Here is a 26,678-nt window from a genome sequence, read left to right on the forward strand (position 1 = left end):
TTACCACAGAAAGCTGCTAGGGCATCGGCTCCATGCCGTTAATCCTTGTCGGTGTGCAGAAGGCTACAGAGAATATGGAAGCTGGCCTTAGAGAAAGTCCAAGCGGCACTTCCATTTTTTCCCCCCCGATAATATATGCAGCCTTTGATTATCTTTTATTGAAAGCTAAATACCTAACTTAATACTCGCTCTAGTACTGAGTATCTTTGTGAGTAACATGTTAGAAAAAACTAAGTAAATAAACTGCTGATCTATTTTTGTTCTTCTGTGATCGATCAGCAAAGATCCTGCTTCCCAGGGTTCTCTAAATGGCTGCCTTTCAGTTTCAATCAATCCTTCAGTCCTTCAGCAGCCACAATGTATTATGTTACTAAGGTAACATTTATCTATTGTTACAGTTTGCAGCTCAAACTGCTGGGAACGTTGGCAACAAATTATTACAAACAGGAAAATGTTACACAGATCTCGCACTGCTGGGGAGGTGGGCTAAAGCCTGCTATAGAAATCACAGGATGCTCAGTAAACAAAACATTCACAATGGCATTGAGTTGAATAATAACATTTACTGCATTTTTCAAATCTAATACAGAACTGATTTATATATTTAAAAAAAAAACACATGTAGGATATGCTGATCAGCCAGTCCCAGAATGCCAGTGTGAAGAATTGACCTGTAAACATCGGTTTTGAAAAGTGAAAAAATCAACTAATTACAACTATAATATAGATCTGTGGTGTAGATGGCACATTGGTAAGCTTAGGTACTGGGAGAGAAAGAACCCCAATGGAGAGCACTCAAACAGGTGCACAGATCACAGTGTGTTGGAAGGGGAATAACTATGGTGGTGTGAGGAGTGAATGAGTTAAAATAGTAATTTAATTGGAGTAATAACTCAACTTAAATAAATGGAACGCTAAGTTACCAGAGTAAATAAGACTCAATCATGAGCCAAAAAAGCGCAGCGAAAATAAAATATACCAGATCTCATGTGTGAGGTGTGGGCTAACACCCTTGATGATATGTGCAGGGTGTTGCTAGATGGATAATTCACCCACTGGGGTCTGTCTGCTGTTTAAAGACACAGGTACAGCGACTTGGCAAAGATAGTGTCTCTCATACAGATAAGTATGAGTAGTGTAGTCTGCCTGCTAATATGGTATTAGAAGGTAGGTAGACCCTGCACATATCAAGGGTGTTAGCCCACACCTCACACATGAGATCTGGTATATTTTATTTTCGCTGCGGTTTTTTGGCTCATGATTGAGTCTTATTTACTCTGGTAACTTAGCGTTCCATTTATTTTAGTTGAGTTATTACTCCAATTAAAGTACTATTTTAACTCATTCACTCCTCACACCACCATAGTTATTCCCCTTTCAACACACTGTGATCTGTGCACCTGTTTGAGTGCTCTCCATTGGGGTTCTTTCTCTCCCAGTACCTGTTCTATATTTACCCCAGATAGCAGCACCACAGTGTTTACTTCCAAGCAGTAGCGAGGGCATCCTCCTTTCCTCTCCCACCCCCCTCCTTCCCTCGAGTTCGTTGTACATTTGTAAGATTGCATACTAAATCCTTCCCATGCGTTGGACACTTCAGCAGAAGATTTGACGTGTCCGTTTGTGCGTGAGGGACGTTTCTTTACACACTGGAATTGCCTTTATTCTGTGCTCACTGCTGCAGCGGGCTCACAGTTGAGGTTTAGCTTCTTACGTCGGCATCTGATCAAAAGCCGTTAACCGTTTTATTTAGTATTTTGACCACTAATAGTGTTCAGCGAGGCTGAACATTGTGCATTGCATGTGTTTAATGTGCAGTTAAATAGTAATTAAATGTTACATTTTGGATTAAAATATATATATATATATATATATATATATATATATATATATATTTTTTTTTTTAACTTATAAACCAAATCTACTATGTAATTACAATGCATAAAAAAGAGGTTTTAAAATAATTCTGCTGCTTTTCCTATTTTATCCACGGCAATAGAGTATGTTTTACTTCAAAGCTGTGGGGGAAATTATTTGTTTAACACGTTTTCACCCAGAGTAAGAATTTTGTTGGATCCTGGAAAAACAAATAAAATAAATAAAAGCATTAAAGTATATTCTCATTTTGTCCCGCTAGTTCCCGAAGCCGCCTCCAGTCACTAAAAGGTCTTCTGTCCCTATTAAATATGCTGTGTAGGTGACTTCTCCTGAGGCTTTGTCCACGGTGGCTGCGACGGCGTCCGTGGTACGGCCCTCTGTGGGGCCGGCCTCAGTAGCTGCTTGTGTGCCCCAGCACGATGCGCGACCGCCTTTGCCAAAAGACACGAATTTTGTCTTTTGGCGCGGTGGCCGAGCATTGGCCATTTCACGGCGGAGGTTCGGCCAATGAGGGCGAACAGATGTGTGGCGTCATGGCTGCACGCCCCCGCGCGAGTTGCCAGCAGTAGTCCCTGGCTGCGCTGATGCCGGGAACGAGCGCCCTGGGGCCTTAGCTGTATTATGGAAGTGTAAGACCCATTCAATACAATGGTGTTTGAAACGTCCGTAATCCATGGTAGTCCTGCAAATCGTCAACCCCCATCTTGTTTGCACAGTTTGCTTTTAACAATTTAATTGACCTTGAACACATTTTCTCAGACTGGAAGGAAACATTTGCCTGTTGGTTTATTTGAAAATGAAGAATTCAGGGTCTCTGAATGCGGAGGGGGGATCTTGTTGGTGTTTAACCTCTTACGGAAAGGGTGGTAGCTCCTCCCCTTCTGTAAAGTTATCAGTGAGGGTGACGCAGTCATGTGATCGCGAGTAGTGGAGGGGTCATGGCAGTCTGCTCCGGCAGCTCCTCTGACACAGTCAGAGGGGGTTTAAACATACTTCTGATCTTTGTCTTTAAAACGTCATGTTTACTCCTTAGACCAGTCCCTGCCTTCAAATGCCTTTTTATATTTTTTGTTATTATATAGTGCATTCTCTTCCAACTCCCAACACTCCTTGTGCACCAGTTTCAAATTGTTGTTGTGTGGCCGGACACCATCGTCTCAATGGTCTAATCTGCAGCCGGTGTCGAGTCTTCCACTATATAGTAATGACCATTGTGTGCCTTTGCAGATCTATGGATAATGAAACGTTGATGTATTGTGTTGAATAATGCTCCTGGTTATTGTGTTGGAAGAACCGTTGCTTCCCAAGGGGATCTTCACCTAAGACAAATGTTCTCTGCCTTTCAGGTCGCTCTCGGAAGCCATGTCCGTTGAAAAAATTGCTGCCATCAAAGCCAAAATCATGGCGAAGAAAAGGTCCACCATCAAAACCGACTTGGATGATGACATCACGGCGTTAAAACAGAGAAGCTTTGTGGATGCTGAAGTAGATGTTACCAGGGACATTGTCAGCAGAGAGCGGGTTTGGAGGACGAGGACGACGATTTTACAAAGTACTGGCAAAGTATGTTTCACTGAGGAACATCTCCATTCCAGCTTGGGGTTGTCTTCTCCGTGCAGAGGGCTCCTGTAAGACCACTCTTTGGAAAAACATCAGGTTTACTAAGCAGGGGGGCTTCTTACGGCCCATTGCGTGGGTTGTAAGGTGTTTTGTTTATTGGCTCCCCTTGGTAAACATGGCCCAACATCTGATCCATGCAATCTAGTATCTTTAAGTAAGTCCCATGTCTCTCCCTTTCACATTTATTTGACCATTTTCTTTATTATACGAAATCTGAACCCGTGTGATCCCTTGGAGCTGGGCCGTGCTGTTTCGATCTCCAGTGTCCCCTAGATATTTGTCTTTCAATGTCCTGTTTATAGCTACAATAAGGGCGGCAAAATTGTGGCCTTTGCTTCCGATGGAGACTGTGATGGCAGATACAGTAGATATCTTTAAGAAAACGATAGACACTGTTAGAAAGGTATATTGAAATGGCAAATAAATTAAACGTAGGACGGATGTTAATTTAAAGATAAATCTGATTGCCATTACAGGGGTCTGGAAGGCATTGTTTTCCCTTTAAAAGACATAATTAGGAAATCAACATGGCTGTTCAGTATATCTAGTTTGAGTATCGCACGCAATTGTAATCAGGTTTTCAATCTAATCTACTATGTAAAATGTATGTAAAATCCTTAAACGCATTTTGTTTGCCATGAGCATTAAAGGAAAGCGTCTTACATGTAGAGGTTCATAAAGAGATTTAGTTGTATTTAAGCACAGCACATAATTAGGATAGGCTATCTCTGGGAGGAGGCCGAGCAGCACCCTGGTCTCGACCAATCTGTCTCAAAGCGCCTGTAAATACTTGTAAAAAACATTATCCACACTTTATTGTCAAGTCCTTCTTGCACATGCGTAGTAGAGTAATACCCCACCCGGACTATCTTCTGTCGGCACTTTTCTGCGTTCATGTTTCTGTGGGTTTGTATGGATTGTGCTGGGTGGTTGTTGCTGTGTGGGTTAATGTGTAGGGGACGGATGGCCGTGTTTCTGTGGGTTGGTATGTAGAGGGCTGGGTGGCTGTGGGTTGGTATGTAGGGGGACGGGTGGCTGTGGGTTGGTATGTAGGGGGACGGGTGTCCGTGGGTTGGTATGTAGGGGGCTGGGTGTCTGTGGGTTGGTATGTAGGGGGCTGGGTGGCTGTGTCTGTGGGTTGGTATGTAGGGGGCTGGGTGGCTGTCTGTGGGTTGGTATGTAGGGGGCTGGGTGGCTGTGTCTGTGGGTTGGTATGTAGGGGGCTGGTTGGCTGTGTCTGTGGGTTGGTATGTAGGGGGCTGGGTGGCTGTGTCTGTGGGTTGGTATGTAGGTGGCTGTGTCTGGGTTGGTATGTAGGGGGCTGGGTGGCTGTGTCTGTGGGTTGGTATGTAGGGGGCTGGGTGGCTGTGTCTGTGGGTTGGTATGTAGGGGGCTTGGTGACTGTGTCTGTGGGTTGGTATGTAGGGGGCTGGGTGGCTGTGTCTGTGGGTTGGTATGTAGGGGGCTGGGTGGCTGTGTCTGTGGGTTGGTATGTAGGGGGCTGGGTGGCTGTGTCTGTGGGTTGGTATGTAGGGGGCTGGGTGGCTGTGTCTGTGGGTTGGTATGTAGGGGGCTGGGTGTCTGTGTCTGTGGGTTGGTATGTAGGGGGCTGGGTGGCTGTGTCTGTGGGTTGGTATGTAGGGGGCTGGGTGGCTGTGTCTGTGGGTTGGTATGTAGGGGGCTGGGTGGCTGTGTCTGTGGGTTGGTATGTAGGGGGCTGGGTGGCTGTGTCTGTGGGTTGGTATGTAGGGGGCTGGGTGGCATGGTTTGTGTGCGTTAGTCTGGGAATCCTGTCGCAAACACCTGTCTTCCGGACAGTTTAGTGATGCACTTGTGCTGTTCTCGCACGGTTCGTGCAGATGCTTGTTACCTTCATTAGACATCTTACTTATCTTCAAACGAACCCAATTCTGCATGAAACCATTAACCCATACTGTGGTCTCTTAGTGGGTTGCCCCAGTCACTTCTACGAGGCGTGTGCTGTGCGTTCAAGCCCCGCCCCCCCAGTCAGGCCGGTCCCAGTTCCTACCTTGTCGCGCACCTTTCCCCAGCGGAGCGCGACAGGTTTGCAGGCAGGGACATTTTAAGTTCAGAGTTTGCGACGGAGGCGTGGCCACGCCCCCGCCAGCGGTTCAGCAAATTAGGGCGAACCAGCCATGTGAGGTCATGGCCACGCCCCTGCAAACCCACCGCCACACCCTCTCCCGTTGCAAATGGTCCCTCAGATCGCGGTGCAGCGCTGTGCACACGCTGCCCCCCCCACCGGGCGTGCGTGCCACAGTGCTGACTGGGACCTCATCTTTATGGTTGGCTTACAATCAAGTCCAACAAACAAGCGCATCTAGTGTATTAACCGTGTCATTGTTCATACTGACTGTAAAGCGGCTTCCCCTCCTAGGACCAAATATCCCGTCAGCCCAGCGCATTGTGCTGCTAGCATGTGTGGGTATAAATGGCCCGGCCCAGCGCATTGTGCTGTTAGCATGTGTGGGTATAAATGGCCCAGCGCATTGTGCTGCTAGCATGTGTGGGTATAAATGGCCCAACCCAGCGCATTGTGCTGCTAGCATGTGTGGGTATAAATGGCCCAGCGCATTGTGCTGCTAGCATGTGTGGGTATAAATGGCCCGGCCCAGCACATTGTGCTGCTAGCATGTGTGGGTATAAATGGCCCGGCCCAGCGCATTGTGCTGCTAGCATGTGTGGGTATAAATGGCCCAGCCCAGCGCATTGTGCTGCTAGCATGTGTGGGTATAAAAGGCCCGGCCCAGCGCATTGTGCTGCTAGCATGTGTGGGTATAAATGGCCCAGCACAGCACATTGTGCTGCTAGCATGTGTGGGTATAAATGGCCCGGCCCAGCACATTGTGCTGCTAGCATGTGTGGGTATAAATGGCCCAGCCCAGCGCATTGTGCTGCTAGCATGTGTGGGTATAAATGGCCCAGCGCATTGTGCTGCTAGCATGTGTGGGTATAAATGGCCCAGCGCATTGTGCTGCTAGCATGTGTGGGTATAAATGGCCCAGCCCAGCGCATTGTGCTGCTAGCATGTGTGGGTATAAATGGCCCGGCCCAGCACATTGTGCTGCTAGCATGTGTGGGTATAAATGGCCCAGCCCAGCGCATTGTGCTGCTAGCATGTGTGGGTATAAATGGCCCAGCCCAGCGCATTGTGCTGCTAGCATGTGTGGGGATAAATGGCCCAGCCCAGCGCATTGTGCTGCTAGCATCTGTGGGTATAAATGGCCCAGCCCAGCGTATTGTGCTGCTAGCATGTGTGGGTATAAATGGCCCGGCCCAGCGCATTGTGCTGCTAGCATGTGTGGGTATAAATGGCCCGGCCCAGCGCATTGTGCTGCTAGCATGTGTGGGTATAAATGGCCCGGCCCAGCGCAATGTGCTGCTAGCATGTGTGGGTATAAATGGCCCGGCCCAGCGCATTGTGCTGCTAGCATGTGTGGGTATAAATGGCCCGGCCCAGCGCATTGTGCTGCTAGCATGTGTGGGTATAAATGGCCCGGCCCAGCACATTGTGCTGCTAGCATGTGTGGGTATAAATGGCCCGGCCCAGCGCATTGTGCTGCTAGCATGTGGGGGTATAAATGGCCCAGCGCATTGTGCTGCTAGCATGTGTGGGTATAAATGGCCCGGCCCAGCGCATTGTGCTGCTAGCATGTGTGGGTATAAATGGCCCAGCGCATTGTGCTGCTAGCATGTGTGGGTATAAATGGCCCAGCCCTGCGCATTGTGCTGCTAGCATGTGTGGGTATAAATGGCCCAGCCCAGCGCATTGTGCTGCTAGCATGTGTGGGTATAAATGGCCCGGCCCAGCGCATTGTGCTGCTAGCATGTGTGGGTATAAATGCTCGGCCCAGCACATTGTGCTGCTAGCATGTGTGGGTATAAATGGCCCAGCGCATTGTGCTTCTAGCATGTGTGGGTATAAATGGCCCAGCAATGTGACCCGTTTTGTCTTTTTTCTTTTAGAATTTTGCCAAGAATATATTTGCAATTCTTCAGTCTGTAAAAGCACGAGAAGAAGGCCGTGTGCCTGAACAAAGGCCAGCGCAAACCACCGCACTGACGGTAAGTGATTCGGGCGATGTTGGGTATCGCGTACATACGGTGTGCGTATATGTACACTACACGTGTATACAGATGGACCTGTATGCTCCCATCCATCTGTCTGTACTTGCCACCGCCTTGCCCGTACCACTGTAGCGCCCGTATTGCAGCGTGTCGCATGTTGACGCGTTACCTCTGCTGTAATGTACGGCACGATATTTGCCCCGGCTGCATGGTGACAAGTGGAGCAGCCGGTAATCGATGTGCACCATTTGGCAAAATGAATTGCGTAATGCTGCACGTTTTCACCCATTAACGGGGGCAATAAATCTGCTACAGCTGTAATTCTGTTTGTGCTGGTTTATATATTTTTCTTCTAAAGCAGCAATACTACTCCTCCCTCCCTTTCCCCCTCCACACCCCTCCCTCCCTCCCCCCTCTTTCCCCCCTCCCTCCCCCTTCTTCCCTCCTCCCTCCCTTTCCCCCTTCCCTCCCTTTCCCCCTTCCCTCCCTTTCCCCCTCTCTCCCTCCCTCTTCCCTCCCTTTCCCCCTCCACACCCTTCCCTCCCTTTCCCCCTCCACACCCCTCCCTCCCCCTTCCCTCCCTTTCCCCCTCCCTGTCCCCCTCCCCTCCCTGTCCCCCTCCCCTCCCTTTCCTCATCTACACCCCTTCCCTCCCTTTCCCCCTCCACACCCCTCCCTTCCTCCTCCCCCTTCCCTCTCCCCCCCCCCCCCCCCCAAACCCCTTCCTCCTATTTGTACATTCTTACCTTAGCTGGCTATCGTTTGGTGCTCCTGTTATAAGTGTGTACCAATCCTGACTGTGCCTAACGTAATGGCTGCCTTTCCATTTCAATCAATCTGTCAGTCAGTGTAACTCAGCAGCTACAATGTATCCTTATATTACTAAGGTAACATTATTAGTTTACAGCTCAAACTGCTGGGAACATTGGCAACAAATTATCAAAAACAGGAAAGTGTTGCAAATATCCAATGCTTTTAAACTCATTAAAAATGGCATTAAGGCCGCGCCTATAGTGCCGTCGATGGCGACACGACGGGTGACGTTGTCGCCACAGACGAAAGTTATATTTCGGCGGCGCGGGTTTCCGGCCATTTGATTGGTTCAAGGGCCGTCACATGAGGCGACAGCCCTTGAAAAATCAAATTTTGCCGGCTACCAGTTTTCGCGACGGCGCTCCGTCACATTGCCGCAGTCACACTTGCTATAAGCGCACGCATTTGTTTTCGGGCGACGTCGCGTCGCCGGCACTATAAGCGCGCCCAAGTGTTGATTTGAAAAGGAGAAAAAAAAAGCTGTCCCGATTATCTAATACTACAGAACTGATTAATTAAAAAACCCATAAGATTTCACGTTTTGCTGCTTTAAATGGAAAGAGCAACATAATACCAGAACAAGACCAATAAAATAATTTATTGTGAGTTATATTTTACATTATGGTTTTCATCCCCAAAGGAACTGTAACCAATTAAGTGTAAAATCTTAAATGTAAAGATATACAATTCAATTGTGTTTTTCAGGATCCAACATTAAGGAGCAAACAGCCAATCCCAGCGGCGTACAATAGGTACGATCAGGAAAGGTTCAAAGGCAAAGAAGGTAATTCCTCGTAGCGTATTTTTCTGTATGCTTCACTTCTGTCTCCAGCACACAGGAACCTTTATGAAGGTCACAGATTTTAACGCTGACTGCCGCTGACTGCCGCTGACTGCCGCTGACTGCCGCTGACTGCCGCCTTGTGATGTTCCGATAACGTAATGATGCTTGTGTTTGTTTTCTAAGCAGATCGTGTTTATAGTGGGGCAAGCGACCTGGCTGTGACACAGACTGCTCAGAGTAGTGATCACGGCTAGTCACTGGGACCTGGCTGTGACTGCTCGGGGTAGTGATCACGGCTAGTCACTGGGACCTGGCTGTGACAGTATCACTGCTTGTCACTGGGATCTGACTGTGACACTGTCACTGCTTGTCACTGGGATCTGACTGTGACACTGTCACTGCTTGTTACTGGGATCTGACTGTGACACTGTCACTGCTTGTCACTGGGATCTGACTGTGACACTGTGACTGCTTGGGGTAGTGATCACGGCTAGTCACTGGGACCTGGCTGTCACTGCTTGGGGTAGTGATCACGGCTAGTCACTGGGACCTGTCTGTGACTGCTTGGGGTAGTGATCACGGCTAGTCACTGGGACCTGTCTGTGACTGCTCGGGGTAGTGATCACGGCTAGTCGCTGGGACCTGGCTGTGACTGCTTGGGGTAGTGATCACAGCTAGTCACTGGGACCTGGCTGTGACTGCTTGGGGTAGTGATCACGGCTAGTCGCTGGGACCTGGCTGTGACTGCTCGGGGTAGTGATCACGGCTAGTCACTGGGACCTGTCTGTGACTGCTCGGGGTAGTGATCACGGCTAGTCACTGGGACCTGGCTGTGACTGCTCGGGGTAGTGATCACGGCTAGTCACTGGGACCTGGCTGTCACTGCTTGGGGTAGTGATCACGGCTAGTCACTGGGACCTGGCTGTGACTGCTCGGGGTAGTGATCACGGCTAGTCACTGGGACCTGGCTGTGACTGCTTGGGGTAGTGATCACGGCTAGTCACTGGGACCTGTCTGTGACTGCTCGGGGTAGTGATCACGGCTAGTCACTGGGACCTGTCTGTGACTGCTTGGGGTAGTGATCACGGCTAGTCACTGGGACCTGGCTGTGACAGCTTGGGGTAGTGATCACGGCTAGTCACTGGGACCTGGCTGTGACTGCTTGGGGTAGTGATCACGGCTAGTCACTGGGACCTGTCTGTCACTGCTTGGGGTAGTGATCACGGCTAGTCACTGGGACCTGGCTGTCACTGCTTGGGGTAGTGATCACGGCTAGTCACTGGGACCTGGCTGTGACAGTATCACTGCTTGTTACTGGGATCTGACTGTGACACTGTCACTGCTTGTCACTGGGATCTGATGTGACACTGTCACTGCTTGTTACTGGGATCTGACTGTGACACTGTCACTGCTTGTCACTGGGATCTGACTGTGACACTGTCACTGCTTGGGGTAGTGATCATTGGGAGCTAACTGCGACACAAACGTATTTGTTTTTTTTTTTTGTTTTTAAACTGCTTAATGTAATGATCTAATTGTTTCCCTCAAACAAATCGAATTGCTCCAAAAGCAAAGATTTGTTTCTTCTTAATCTGGAAATGATCGGTGTCAGACAGCCGATAAAGAATGGAGGAGAACGGGGGTCTTCGTCGGTGTATGATGTTAAATACAGAGTGATATTGCACAAAAGTAGCCAGATGAGATTAAACCCCTTGCAAGTCTCTGCTCCCCATGGCCCATATTCCCTAAAGGGTGCTATACTTGAGCACGTCCCCACTCCCATTCATGTAAACAAGTCCCTGCCTTTAGTACTCTTTATTACTAAAAGGGAGTATCCCTTAATCTCTGCAATGTGTCGCTGTCCCCCCCCCCCCCCCGGCAGTGAGTCCCATGTCCCCACGTTGTGCCTCTGTAAGGCCAGGTTCCCGCTGGCTACTGCAGCGCCCGCTTTGGCGGGCACTGCAGGGACAAGAGCCGGCCCACAATGGGGCCGGGCCCGCTGCGAGGGGGGCCGCCGCACCGACAAACTCCTGCTCAAGAAAATTGAGAGCAGGACTCGTGACTGAGCGCTAGGCCACGCCCCCGGCGGTTCAGCCAATGAGGGCGAACCTGCCTGGTGGCGTCAAGGCCACGCATCCCCCTGTCTTTCCCCCTGCTACTCACTGCTGACCGGGGGACTCTGCTGCACGCGCCGCCAGCCTCGCAGACGCGCGTGCAGCGCAGGCACTGGGGCAGTAGCCGAATATTGGGGATCTGTGAGCAGTATGGTGTATATGGTAACCTGTGACTTGTGCAAACTCTTTAGTGCACAAACTAACTATGTGTTTGTTCTTTGTAGAGACGGAAGGCTTTAAGATTGACACTATGGGAACATACCACGGCATGACGCTGAAGTCTGTAACTGTAAGTTTGCCAATACATCTTCCTGCTTTTCTCCTTTGAAGTGTTTGAGGCGTGTGGCGCGGCGCATTCAAATCATTTCACACTGTGTATTTTAATTTAAGACCCCAAGTCTGCAGTTGTGTCCACATGAGAACTGCTATTTTGAGTCTGTTTCCCACTCTTCCTTGCAGCACAGAGCTGTTTTCCAAGCACACATCAGAGACTTATCGGAAAGTCTTGTCTTGGGCCGCCAAAGATCCTTACTTGAAAATAAATAACTAAATGAGGGGATTTGCAGCCATATTAATAAAAGTTTTTGGCTAATGTTTGTAGGAATAACCTACAATAGGCAGGGAAAAAAATCTGACACCTTATTGTACAGTGAAAATGTTCTAAAATAAAAATGAATGTGCCTGAGGAACCTCCAGACGCAAAGTGGCAACGCAGATTGCATGTTTCTTTTAATAAATGCAGCATTTCCTTACCTTTTAAAGGCAATGTCATTATCTAAGCTGCCAACCGATCAGCAAAAATCCCGCACACAATATGGCCGCTTATCTTCAAAGAGGAAGTGCCATGTGGCTTCTATTTAGCAACCTAATGACACTTAAACTATTAACACTCCTTTAGAAAGGGCATAGAAGAGAAGCCTAATGCAGTAAGTATTCGTAGTATTGGTCATACTACAAACCAGACTTAACGCAGGATTTTGAATGTGTTGCGCTGTGAACCTGCTCTTACCTTTGAATTCAGCTCTCTGCATTTTTCAAATAGTTTCACCATGTCCAGCGAAGCGATGAACACTGTGCTGGCTGGCTGTACATTGTGCTGTGAGGTGTGTACTTATATGTATGTAGGTGGTAATCCGTATACACACCTTGAAGATACTGGCATATGTCATAGGTAAATAATACATGTATACTTCTCCCAAACCCAAGGCCCTGGAGGAGATGACACTGCACATTCAGGCTAGTGGTCAAAAGGCGCCCAAAAATCCTCTTACTTTGTGCAAATATATAGACTCCTTTTAGTCACTTACCTGGATGGGCTGGCTCTCCTCAGCCCCTTGGGTTTGGGGGAAGTATATGAATATATAATCTAGAACAGGGGTGCGCAAACTGTGGGGCGCGACCCCCAGGGGGGGCGCAACACTGCTGACGGGGGGCGCGGGGTTTACAGAGGCCCCGCGCACTTCCCGAAGGCACTTAAATTAAGTGCCGGGGGAGCTGCAGGGCCTCTGTAAACCTAACTTACCGTGGCTCCGGCGGCTTCCTCCCTGCGGCGCCATGGCAACGCGGCGTCAAAATGACGCTGCGAGGTCATGTGACGTCACGTTGCTATGGCAACGTGACGTCATTACGCCGGAGCGCGGGTAAGTTGGGGTTGGGGGGGGCGCGGGAGCGAGGGGACAGCCGTCAGGGGGGCGCAGGGAAAAAAGTTTGCGCCCCCCTGATCTAGAATATGTGCAATATTAATTTTATTTAGTAGTTCTTGATTTAATTTAATGTGTATAAAATGTTATATTGTATGTACCATAGTCTCAACGCATTTCTGTACATCCTTAAAAAAAAAAAGTGATATACCAGGTACCCGGAAATTACCCAGTACCCGGAAATTACCCAGTACCCGGCACTATCTACAGTACCCGGAAATTACCCAGTACCTGGCACTATCTACAGTACTCGGAAATTACCCAGTACCCGGCACTATCTACAGTACCCGGAAATTACCCAGTACCTGGCACTATCTACAGTACTCGGAAATTACCCAGTACCTGGCACTATCTACAGTACCCGGAAATTACCCAGTACCCGGCACTATCTACAGTACCCGGAAATTACCCAGTACCCGGCACTATCTACAGTACCCGGAAATTACCCAGTACCCGGCACTATCTACAGTACTCGGAAATTACCCAGTACCTGGCACTATCTACAGTACTCGGAAATTACCCAGTACCTGGCACTATCTACAGTACCCGGAAATTACCCAGTACCCGGCACTATCTACAGTACCCGGAAATTACCCAGTACCCGGCACTATCTACAGTACCCGGAAATTACCCAGTACCTGGCACTATCTACAGTACCCGGAAATTACCCAGTACCTGGCACTATCTACAGTACTCGGAAATTACCCAGTACCCGGCACTATCTACAGTACTCGGAAATTACCCAGTACCTGGCACTATCTACAGTACTCGGAAATTACCCAGTACCCGGCACTATCTACAGTACCCGGAAATTACCCAGTACCTGGCACTATCTACAGTACTCGGAAATTACCCAGTACCCGGCACTATCTACAGTACCCGGAAATTACCCAGTACCCGGCACTATCTACAGTACCCGGAAATTACCCAGTACCCGGCACTATCTACAGTACTCGGAAATTACCCAGTACCTGGCACTATCTACAGTACTCGGAAATTACCCAGTACCTGGCACTATCTACAGTACTCGGAAATTACCCAGTACCCGGCACTATCTACAGTAACCAGAAATTACCCAGTACCTGGCACTATCTACAGTACTCGGAAATTACCCAGTACCTGGCACTATCCACAGTACCCGGAAATTACCCAGTACCTGGCACTATCTACAGTAACCAGAAATTACCCAGTACCTGGCACTATCTACAGTACCCGGAAATTACCCAGTACCCGGCACTATCTACAGTACCCGGAAATTACCCAGTACCTGGCACTATCTACAGTACCCGGAAATTACCCAGTACCTGGCACTATCTACAGTACTCGGAAATTACCCAGTACCCGGCACTATCTACAGTACCCGGAAATTACCCAGTACCTGGCACTATCTACAGTACCCGGAAATTACCCAGTACCTGGCACTATCTACAGTACTCGGAAATTACCCAGTACCTGGCACTATCTACAGTAACCAGAAATTACCCAGTACCTGGCACTATCTACAGTACCCGGAAATTACCCAGTACCTGGCACTATCTACAGTACCCGGAAATTACCCAGTACCTGGCACTATCTACAGTACCCGGAAATTACCCAGTACCTGGCACTATCTACAGTAACCAGAAATTATCCAGTACCTGGCACTATCTACAGTACCCGGAAATTACCCAGTACCTGGCACTATCTACAGTAACCAGAAATTACCTGGACCCTGCAACCCGGTGCCAGGTAATTTCCGTTCTGCTCTGCTCCCTCGGTACTCCTCTTGGAGAACGTAAGGAGCAGAGCAGTAGAAGATTTACCTGCAGTCGGAGGGTGAGGAGGACCGTGGCGACATCCAAGTGGCGGACATCCTTCAGGCGGTGGCATCATTCTTCAGGTTTGAGCAGCAGAAGACATCCTTCACAGCTGGTGCCGGTGGGAGCAGGGGAAGATGTGGCTGAAGCAGGATCGTTACTATTGGACAGCCGGGGAGGAACGCTCCTCCCCAGCTGTGAAATTGTAACGCTCCTGCTCCGGTCGCCTGTGCCCCTGCTCGCACTGGCTGTGAAGGACGTCTTCTGCTTCTCCCACCGGCTGAAGAATGCCACCGCCTGAAGCACGTCACCTTGGTCTTCCTCACCCTCCGCCGCGGTCCTCCTCGCCCTCTGCCGCCGGCTGCAAGTAAGTGAACACTACCCAGCTGGGTACCTGGCTACCCGGCGGGTAATTTGTTTTCTTTTTTCCCTGGGTACCCGGTACTTTGTAGGACCCGGTACAACACTGGTCCAGTTATATTGTGCAGGTGCGGATGGTCATTGTTCTTCCTTGTTCAAGTGCAAACAAAGGGATTTTAATGTTTGAAGAAAGAATGTCTTTTCAATCCTTTTTTTTTATTTTTTGTAATTTACTTTTCTACTTTGAGACGTAAAAAGTTATTTTTTATTTTTCAAACCTGATTCTCTGTTCAGCAGAGATAAGCGTTTGAAATGTGGAGTATCCAGGAGGTTTAAATCTCCTATCGCGCGGCTGGGGCCAGCCAGTCGCCTCATGGTGCATCTGCAACCCGTACATCTCTCAGCGTATTGAATGCGTCTCTTGTTCTTGCTACTGTACTATTCCTATTTTGTGCGGTAGGTAACATGGTTGTTAGTTTTGCTTTTTGCCTCCACGTCGATGACACGTCTGCTTCTTGATCAGGTTCTAAAGCCCCATTCCCTCTCAGTGTATTTTTAGATCTTCCTTTTTCACAGGTGTTTTGCAGTTGGCTGTGGATTTTGGCACCTAGATGGTATGTCTGTAAAGCTGAAAGCATGTCGTAAAAACAAACAAACAAGAATAACAGTTAATTTATCATGTAGTTCCATCAAGAATTGCCAGAGTATAACAATAAAGTGTATCCAAAAAATACCGACGGTCAGAGCAGCGATTTGGACATTTTCTTCAAATATTTGATGCTGTTCCTACTTGGTTAAAATATCCCAAGATCTGAACACACAATACGTACTGCTTTTGTTAGGAACATTTTGTCATTCTAAGCGCCCAAATAATGGAAGGTAAGGTGCTGCATGCCTAAGTGCTTTTGGTGCCTTATTGTATATGCTCCACCGTATCATATTGGCAGTAAGTTACAAATAATTCAGACTTGGGTTATGACATTTCAATTTCACGATTCCAGGAGTTTAACGTACTTGCCGAAAAGAAAAAATTCAGTTGCCAGAAATGTTACATGGCGCAACAAAATAATCAAACTTGACTGTTTTTAAACATCTTGACAACGTCTGTGTCTGTGACCTGCAACTTCTCATTTGCTTCCTCCTCTGGCGTTCTTCCAGGGAGATCATCGCGGTTGTGAGTTGCAGCCATATTGCTGTAGAACATTTTAGGGGACACGTTTTGCAGCACTGCCGTGGGCTACCGATTAGGTTTGCACTTTCCCCCAGTGCTACATTGTTGCATAATAAATGTGTTCAGGTGACAGACGCCTCCTATATTCTATTTATTTTGGTCCAGGGGAATGCAAAACAAAAAAAAACATGACGAATTGGCTAATGTTTCGAATAAGGGGGATGCAATATATTCCTTCATGACTCGACTAATGGTACATTTCTCCCGGGATCACCATCTTTCTCTATTTAGCATATCGCTGTATACCTTTCCTTTCTAATTAAAGGTTCTTGCATTTATTTATCTGTTTTGTCAGCCGTCAGCCGACCAATCCACTTTAAAGGACACCCGTTCACATTTTTACAACAAAAATAGCGAATGTTCAGTGTCAATTGAAGGGCTATGTCATAATCTTAATTTAACTTGACCTAGATTGTTTTCTCTGTGGGATTAGGGATTATAATGAAGTAGAAATAGCCGTGTTAGTCCAGTTGCAATAATGCAGAGTAAGTACTTCAGTATTAGGTGATAACGTTTTTTATTTGGACTAACAATAGATATAATACAAGCTTTCGAGAGTTTTCTCCATCAGTTCAGCAGTCCGAAGTTACAGAGATTCCAGGAGTTTAACGCGGATGTAAAAGAAAAACAGGTTAACAATGTAAGGCAGATGATGCAGTGAAGGAATAAACGGGGCAATAAATGGATGAAAGGGACAGCGAGACACAGGACCATATATCTATCGTTAAACAGTTAATAGAATGATCTGGCTGTGAGAAGTGGTGTCCCACTTGCAGTATCTTCCTTGGTGTTGTTGTGTCTGGGTAGGTTGGTTCTGCCTTTGGTTTTTGGCGGGTTTCACATTTGCTGCACTGAATCACATATACCACATTTTTGGATGTGCAGCAGAATGTTCCTTTTGACATTGAATGTTCTGTTTGTGAGTGGCTGTGGGATGGTGGCATATAAGTTTGCAGCGTGTTGCTTGGTCTTGTGCCACTAGCAGCATCCTTCAGTTTGTTGGGACGTTTCCTGTAGATTAGCTTCTGCCTGAGGTTTGGCAGTTGCCGGAATGCGAGGATGGGAGCTTTGGCAAAAATGTCTTAATATTTCATCCTCTGTCAGCATGGGTTGCAGATCTAGGGTAGGGCTGTATGTAGCCACTAGTGGTATGCGTGTGGTTGTTGATATTGTATTGGAGCAGTTGTTCTCATGGGGCTTTAAGTTCAGTTGTCTTTGGTGAGACAATAGTCTTTGGCTTGTATCCCTTTTGCTGAAGGATTCGGTGAGGATTGTGATGTTTCTGTCTGTAGTGTCAGAGCATATGCAGTGATTATATTATAGCCCAACTGTGCGTGATGGCTCGTTTTGTTTGAGTGGGATGGAAGATTGAGTTATGCTTTATCAACTTTATCATCTTTGAAGCACCTAAACGTGTGAAACGCCAGGACTTGCCTTTACCTATACATGTTTGCACACTGAGCCTAATGATTTTTATCTTGGGGCGTCACGTCCAGCCTTTCCTCACTTTAGCGGTGCACCGGCATTTTTTATTTTTTTTGTCTATTATAAACCGATAATCAAGGTATCTGTAATATGTGAAAGGTTTGTGGAGGCACGTGGTAAGGAATCTCTGTAGTATGTGAAAGGTTTGTGGAGGCACGTGGTAAGGAATCTCTGTATATTTGAAAGGTTTGTGGAGGCACGTGGTAAGGAATCTCTGTAGTATGTGAAAGGTTTGTGGAGGCACGTGGTAAGGAATCTCTAGTATGTGAAAGGTTTGTGGAGGCATGTGGTAAGGAATCTCTGTAGTATGTGAAAGGTTTGTGGAGGCACGTGGTAAGGAATCTCTGTAGTATGTGAAAGGTTTGTGGAGGCACGTGGTAAGGAATCTCTGTAGTATGTGAAAGGTTTGTGGAGGCACGTGGTAAGGAATCTCTGTATATTTGAAAGGTTTGTGGAGGCACGTGGTAAGGAATCTCTGTATATTTGAAAGGTTTGTGGAGGCACGTGGTAAGGAATCTCTGTAGTATGTGAAAGGTTTGTGGAGGCACGTGGTAAGGAATCTCTGTAGTATGTGAAAGGTTTGTGGAGGCACGTGGTAACGAATCTCTGTAGTATGTGAAAGGTTTGTGGAGGCACGTGGTAAGGAATCTCTGTATATGTGAAAGGCTTGTGGAGGCACGTGGTAAGGAATCTCTGTATATGTGAAAGGTTTGTGGGGGCACGTGGTAAGGAATCTCTGTAGAAGATTGGCATATTGCGGTGCCATCCTGGTGCCCATTGCAGTCCCCATTAGTTGTAGATGAATGTCCTTGTTGAAGCTGAAGCAGTTGTGTGATTATAATGGAAATAATTTTGATGTGGTTTTCTTCTCTCGCCACTAGAGGGCAGTAAATGGACAGTTTTCAGTAATTGTATTTTTTATGCAGAAGTTTGGAGGGTACCTGATATGAAGTGGGTAGTGGGCAATAACTGTTTATCATTGGTCTACATTCTCATTGGTCTACACTTCTAGTTAATGTGCCCCTTCCATAATTGTCTTACGATTCTGGTCTCCGCTGATTTTCTCTCTTTTTCCTGCCTTTGATTAAAGGAGTATTCTGAAAGGAGGAATTAGCAACTTTCATTTTTCTGCAGTTCCAATATATGCTCAGTTTTAAAGCACTCGGCCATACAACATATATTCTGAAGTCCCCTTACTGTCTTAATGCCACTGCTTAACATGCTTGGAACTGGGCAGACAACAAATATTAGATCTCTCTGCATTTGTACTAATGTGAGTTAAAGGTGGGGGCAGACATATATAATATACATGCATTTGATTGTATTTTTTTTTTTTAATCGTGGGTTTGGGAATTTCCTAAAACTTGTTTGACTCAAATGCCTTCTTATTTAAGAATCCCGGCAAATTATTTCACGTCAACGTTTCTTCAGTTTGTGCAAGAGGGGCTGGAAATGTGGGAACCCTTTGACAGAATGTATAGTCCTTTTATAGATCGCGCTATAGATGCCTCTTTGAAGAACTCTCCACCTACAGGTCTCGCAACCGTTAATGATTCTGCGATTCCCAAGGGCCAGTGCGGCTGTTAAACAATACACTTTTTCCCTGTGTCTTCAGATAATATGGATGAATTAAGTTGATGCTTTCTGGACACACTGTGCCTGTTTTTGTTCCCTTCACACCAGGAAGCACCTGAATCGCATGTCTCTGGTGGTTTGGCCAGGATGAGTTTTAGTATGGGCACCATAGCCAAATTGGCAAGGGTTTAGGAATTTTGTTTTTATTTCCACTGCAAGATATTTAGTCTTATGAATCAGGCAATGTTCCTTTTAATCTTCTCTTCGGTTACTCTTTGGAATCCCTTAATCCTTCTGTCATATTTACTTACACTTTTGATGCCATAAGAGGTTTAGTTATTGTCGGTAAACATGTGGTATGTGGATTCCTGACGTGTTTTGATGTACTGTTTCGGTGCGTTCATTGTTTTTGTTCTGAGAAATTACATTTCACCTGTAATCTGCCCTAACGATGATGACTAAGTTCTTAATGCAGTAAATGGTTTGGCCAGGTGCCTTGTTCATGCCCTATTTGTGTAGAGGGCAAGGTTTGGGTATCGTATTTTAAAATAATGCATCATACTTTGCTGTTTTGAACTGTTAACGTGTATATTCTGGGAGGTTTCACATAAATATTGCATTATTGGAATACTAATTGTTTTAATGGGTATACTGTTATTTTGGTAGGTTTATCAAGTGTTCTGTAATAGTGGTACACACATTGTGTTGGCATGTACTGTACTGTGACGGTAACTAGTATTATAATGGCATTCTGAGCTGTTGCTGTGTATACTGTTGGTAGGACTAACAAATGTACTGTAATTAGTATACAGTGGCAAAATGATTAGTTACTAGTAGCTGTAAGTTGTTTATATGCAGTGTACCTATTAAATAACTACCAGTATTGCAATATAATTAACGCACAAGCTTGTCTTTCAGTTTCGGTCATTTTTTCTAAAGGATTTGAAACCAAAGGGTACATGCTTGGCACCCTGACATAAATGCACCGACCAGTTCCCTTTTAGGGGGTTATTCCTGAAACTGTGATAGTGCCGATTGGGGCACTATGGCATGGAAACGCCCAATGAGGTCCCCTGCTTTGTGTTCAAACTTGCAGTGCAGGAGCGCTGCGTCCATTAATCATTTTTGAAGGGGGTTTGAGGACTTCAGGGTCGGGTAAGAAGATCTATGCGTGGTGATGGGAGTTGGGTTTCTCCAGCTAAGTGTGTGGAGGTTCAATTTCTTAAACCAACCAGCCTTAAAGTTCTTGATCAACTTGGTGAGTTCACATATCCAATTCTCTGCTGTGTAAATGTTACCGGCTGTGATGCCTTTTAATGAACTGACAAGAGTGCTATACAGAGATAATTCAGTGCACAGAGCTTTTGAAACATCACAAGTGTACAGTATGTTGGGACCTGTGATTTCTGTACACACCAACAGCTACAAGTCACTTAGTCCATTAAAAGGTGTTGCAAACTGCAGTAACAAGACCGTTAATGGACTAATATGGCTATTTCCATTTTGTTTCCCTGCTTTGTATGAACATCTCTAGCACTCTAAATTATAATGTTGGGTTCACTAACTGTAGTATATTTACACCACCCTTTTGTACATTGGGGAGAAGCAAGGGGTTCTCCGGAGAAAATACACGTTAAAGGGTGGAAAAGAACGGAGTCTTTAAGAGGAGCGTTGGAGAGGGTGATGGTAGGTACACGTTTGGCATGTGTAGATTGAAGGGGGACATGGTAGCAGACCTGGCTGGAGATCAGGGAGTCTAGTGCTAGACAGGATATGGTATATGAAAGGGACGTGTCCTGTCCTACACCAGCACTGCCATTTACATAGATAAATAAGCGTGGCCAATGACTAAGAAGCCGTGGACATAAATGCGTAAATACAAAAGCTTTGGAGTGGGGAATAAGCTGTCTGCCTAGTACATATAATGACTTGCAGGATAGCCTTTGGGGATCATTTCCAGCCTTGTACTTGTCTATTTGTATGCCACAGACCTTACTTTACCATATGGTCACGGGTCAGTACCTCTCCCACTAATGACTGGGATGGTAGAGTCCTGTTCCCAGCGTGTTTTTTTTCCTTTTTCTGTGCCCCAGAGCCGCAGGTATAATATCACCTAGAAACGAGATGAACAGAAAAAAAGAAAAGTGTAAACAAGCGCTAAGGGGTGAATAATTGAAAATTACCACTTTATAGTGAATAAGGCCGCTGGTGACAGAACTGATGGTACAAATCAGAAATAAACAATACACACACAAAAGAAGAAACCGGCGCCTTACAAGTCCAAACGTGAATTGGAAGTCCAAAAGTGAAGAAAAAAATGTCCCAATGTTATAGACCCCTCTGATCCTCAAGAGCCAGATGGTCAGATGTCACTTCCACCGTGGAGTTCGTGATATGTGGAAAAAACACAGGAAAAATATAGTGCAATATGCCAACAAATACTAACACTAAGACTGACACACATACAGTACAAACAGACCACTGAGAACAAACCATACAAAAACAAGACACCACTCAACAATTAAGACAAACAATAGCAAGGCTGAAATAAAAAAATGGTTAATTTAATAAGAGATAAAACATCTAAAACAACTAAAATGGTGAATATGCGGATGACTGCGAGGCCGCAGGTCCGGAAGGTCTAAAACCAGGACCCTACTCACAGAAATATAGATGTAAGCAGGCAGTGAAAGTCAGTGCTGGAATGAAGTCTCTCCCTCCGATCACACAGCGGGGCGTTTCCTGGATGTACTCCTGGGGCTCCCTGCGTCTCAAGGGCGGATATTCCGTCACTGAAGGGCGGACCTGAAGATTGGACACTTCTTCCGCCTCCGGCTCACGTCTGCCACGCACCTCTCGTCGCTCCGTCAAATCAACTAAAAATTCCCTCTTCAGGTCCGCCCTTCAGTGACGGAGTATCCGCCCTTGAGACGCAGGGAGCCCCAGCAGTACCCAACATGCGCAGTAGAGATCCGAAGATCTGGTTAAATGCAATTAATTCCCTATGGGAAGATGGCAGTTGCAAGTTTAATTACAGGTATAGTACCTTAGAACTTGCCACATCACCAACTAGTTACAAGTCCATTGTTTTTGTTCCAGTTCTCGAGTTGATAGCGGTGCTAATCCATACAATGCCGAGCCATAACTACTAAGCAATGCTGCTCCGTAAAATACCACCTTCCCGCATGGCTTGGTCCTGTACGCCCCACTCAAGTGAACACTAAAGGTGTTTGGGTTAGAATTTGTTGGTAAATGATGTCCCGCATTGCTAAATGAAAATACATGAATTTGGACCTAAATACGGTCTGTAGCATATTAGTCTGTCTAGCGCTCAAATGCCTTTTTCTGGAACACCTCCAGCCGTGAATGCATCAAAGCAGCAAAGTATTGCGTTGTAGTAAATTCTGTGACCTGAGCTACAGGGGGGTTAAATTGCACAGCAAAATATAATTAGACTCGCGCTGGACGATCGTAATGTTTTGAGGCTCTGAAAATATGGTCTGCTTTCCACCATATGGTAGCAGGTCTACCCCGTGGACTCAAGGCTGCCTCCCGGGAGGTCCCTTTCAGGTTCAATGTGCTGGACAGGATAGCTGGACAGACGTCTGGAGACAAGTGAATAATTTAGACACACACAGTATCGTTCTCATTCACTGTCTGCTTTAATGGGCATATGCATCAGTTCTTATATGCCCTTTCGGGGCGTTGTCACATATATGTAATTCATTCAGGTTGCCATGTACACTTAACAGAAGTCAGTTGTCCTTAACAATACCATATTCCTTTGTTACCCCCCAGCCCAGCTGTCGTTGCTATAGTTATCCTTAACAATGCCATTTTCTCTCGGCTAACCCCCAGTTACCGTGGCTATCGTACGTTGCTGACAGGACAGTTTGAATATTTTAGGATTCCGGTCAAACAGGATATATGGGGCTTGATCTCAGCAGGGAGCAACTGTATTAGAAGTGACTTCTGGTCTCTGTGTTAAAACAGAGTTCCCATACATTTTCCCTACAGCTATACACATTGTACCTGAGCTGACAAAAATGGAGCATATATTCTTAAACATATAAACATAGGACCCCTACCAAAATATACATTAACAGGCTCTCAGAATTTAAATACTTGTGCTGCTTGCGCTTGGAACTGTTTCCATGGTAATGTTGTACAGCTGCATTATGGCTCTTATCTGCGACCATATCCTGGTACAATACGTAAATTCTGAACCAAATACGCATGCGCCCATCACAATACGTGATGTGTGAGCGGGCTGCAGCACAGGAACAAGTTGTCTGTTCTGTAATCTGCTTGTTGCATGCAAATGGTGTTTATTTTTCAATGCTTGCTCTAATTTCCAGCACTTGCATTTATTATATATGTATTCAAAGCACTGTGTACATAAAGATCTATGTAATCCTCCACAGCGGGGGATATGGCTGGAAATCTGTTTGCCTGCAATCTGTGCTACACTGAACTTGTCACAACTGAATGCTGTGCCTTTAGGATTTGTCTGCGAGCAGCTGTCACCGCTGCGGTTCTGCATACCTGTCAGCACTTTATACTAACTCTGTTCCCACTTGTATGGTTAAGTATCAGTCCCACATGACTGCCACTGTAATCTCTGCAATTGTCTTCTCTCTTGGGTATTATGCCATAACTACTTCATAAGCACCTTCTATTTTTCATATTTGTTGTGCTCGTTTCTCCCATGTTTTGAAAAAGCTTCTAACCATACGGTTTAAACAATGAAACCTTCAAAATGGCGGATTCATCCAAATGTCGTAAACTTTGTAAAGTTGATTAAGTGGTACTGGTGTTTCGCACGCTTTTCAAGTTGAATGTATTTTAATCTGTTGGCCAGCGTTGTGACGGCGATTTGTGATTAATTTCCGGTAACTGTTGGCTAAATACTTAGATGCCCATCCGTTCTATGTTGGAAATGTTGAGGTGAGATAGCTTTGAAAATCTGGCCGAAGGTGCCAAAATGAAATTGTAGAAATGCCCATTTGGTTTAGAACTGTCCACAAATAAGATTTCTGTATAACCTAGTGTATAGGAGCGGTCACGGCCTATATTTTGGCATGAAAATACCAGTGTATAACCTCCTTAAATGTGTGTAGGGCTTTTCTGTCCTGGCTATGAGATGTGATTAGGAAACGCTACCCCAGACCTCCATGCGTACAACATTGGTCTGCTCATGATTCTAGAGACTCCTTGTGTATATGAATTGCTTATGGATCAGAAAGTCATGGCATTGATTCTGTTCACCAGTTTTTATATCTTTAGTAAAACCCAAGGCTTATGGTTCTTGATTGTGGCATGTTTGGTACTTTGGAAGTTCTTTAAATATGGCACCTGCATGGCTGGGCGTTTTTGCAGTGTTCTTTCCGACCTTCCCGCTGATCCTACGTTAACGCCTTTTCATGAGTCCACTTTCGTTGATTCAGTCTTTTTTTTTTCTTTTCTTTTTTTCCGTATCAGGATTTTGCATATGGTTAGGATTCCCTTGAAGTGGGCTGTTGGAAAACCTAATACTTAATGGTGTACGCAAGGCAGACAAATACTAATTTGCCTACAGGTACATCCGATCCATTAAAAATTAATTTTACCATGCATACAAGTGTTGCAAAGATTATTATACCCTTTGATATTGCGTTATAACGGCATATACAACAGCCGATTACAGAATCTCGCTGTATATACAACCATAACATGCCTGTGGGTGCAATACCTTTTGCTACACTTGAGTATCAGTCACTTATTGTCGGTATCCAACACGGTGGCACATAGGTGGAGAGGGCTTAGCTGCAATGTGCTTTGAGAACCCAAGTAAAAAATCTGCAAAAAATAGAGAAAAGGACAGATTTCCCGTGGGGCCAGGACTAGAGTTGCGTCCGGCCCCCCGCCCTGGCGGTATTGCGAGCCCCCCCCCCATTTCACACCTCGCAAGTTCCCTCTACTTCCCACCCTCTTGCCATATATTCCTCTCCCCTCCGTCTCACTGCTGCTTCCTCAATCAACCCCCCTCCCGCCTCGCATGTATCTCTCCCCTGCGTCTCGCTCTTACTCACTCTTTTCCTCACTCCCTTTCCCCCTCTCTCCTCTCACTAGCCCCACCTTCCATCAACTGCCTTAATCTAAAAAGACTACCCCAATACATATTAAAAAGCCCCCAATACCTTTTTAAAAGCCCCCTTCTCCCCCAATACATTTTAAAAAGCTCCCAATACATATTTAAAAAACCAGACTTGCCTTATGGATGGTCTGCGAGGGGCCGGTCTGGACGGCACTGCAAGTAGGGTCTGACCTCTGACCAATTCTGGCTGCTGTTACTCTCGCGGCCCCTGGCTGTCACTCACTGCAGGCTTCTATGCATCTGTCCCACGCCAAGCTGGCACGCACCGGGCCTCCCTCCATGCCAGATGCTGGGTCAAGACTGTTTCTGGCGTGCTGATGTCAGAGGCCCGTCGGCATGGGACAGTGAGAGGGGCCTGCAGGCATCTGAGAGCCGGGGCCCGGTCGCGAAAGAACAGTCAGCCGAGTTTTGGCCAGAAGTCGGGGCCAGCTTGCGCTGCCAACCGCAGGGCCCTCGCAGCCAGCGGGCCCGGGACACCTTTACCTTGTGTCTCCCCCCTGTTGGCGGCCCTGAATGCGGCCACCCATGGAAAGGAGAGCACCTCCATACTTGGATGGCCTTTTTTTGCCCTCTACAAGTTTTGTCTGTAAACGAGGCCGTCCCTCTTAGGACTAAAACTGAACCTGTGGCCTGGGGTACGCTTTTTTGGTGACTGGCTTATGTTTAAAATCGTACATTTGTTTTAAAACATGACACAAAGTTGTGGTGAGTAAACAAAGTGAAGAGAATAGTCCAGGCACACGGTCTTATCATAAAGTAGAAAATTTAATCCAGCATAAATCCAACGTTTCGGCTGCACACAGGCAGCCTTTGTAAAGGTGAGAGCTCTCACCCTACCTGTGTGCAGCCGAAACGTTGGATTTATGCTGGATTAAATGTTCTACTTTGTGATAAGACCGCGTGCCTGGACTACTCTCATTACCCTGATACCATTTGGGGACCTGGTAGGAGACCCCCCTTGTCTGTGGGCACCGGCAGGTGACATTTTAGTGCTTCATTGATTGTGGGCCAGATCACCTCTTTCTATTCGAGTAAACAGTGACACACCCTCCACTGTACAGTGCGCAGCAAATAGAAATTCCACTTGTGGGGCATTT

The 26,678-nt window shown here is 46.5% G+C and overlaps 1 protein-coding gene across 1 annotated transcript in view; it reads left to right on the top strand.

Moving 5' to 3' along the window:
- The window catches only part of CDC73 (cell division cycle 73), a 77,855-nt gene that overhangs the window by 12,708 nt on the left and 38,469 nt on the right, over positions 1-26,678 (top strand). Inside the window, exons 7-10 of the mRNA XM_075616932.1 lie at positions 3,225-3,441; positions 7,486-7,584; positions 9,106-9,184; positions 11,523-11,587. Coding sequence (XP_075473047.1) covers positions 3,225-3,441; positions 7,486-7,584; positions 9,106-9,184; positions 11,523-11,587 — 460 coding nt within the window. The remainder of the gene's footprint in view (positions 1-3,224; positions 3,442-7,485; positions 7,585-9,105; positions 9,185-11,522; positions 11,588-26,678) is intronic.

Source organism: Ascaphus truei, chromosome 10 (assembly GCF_040206685.1).
Source record: "Ascaphus truei isolate aAscTru1 chromosome 10, aAscTru1.hap1, whole genome shotgun sequence".
NCBI lineage: Eukaryota > Metazoa > Chordata > Amphibia > Anura > Ascaphidae > Ascaphus > Ascaphus truei.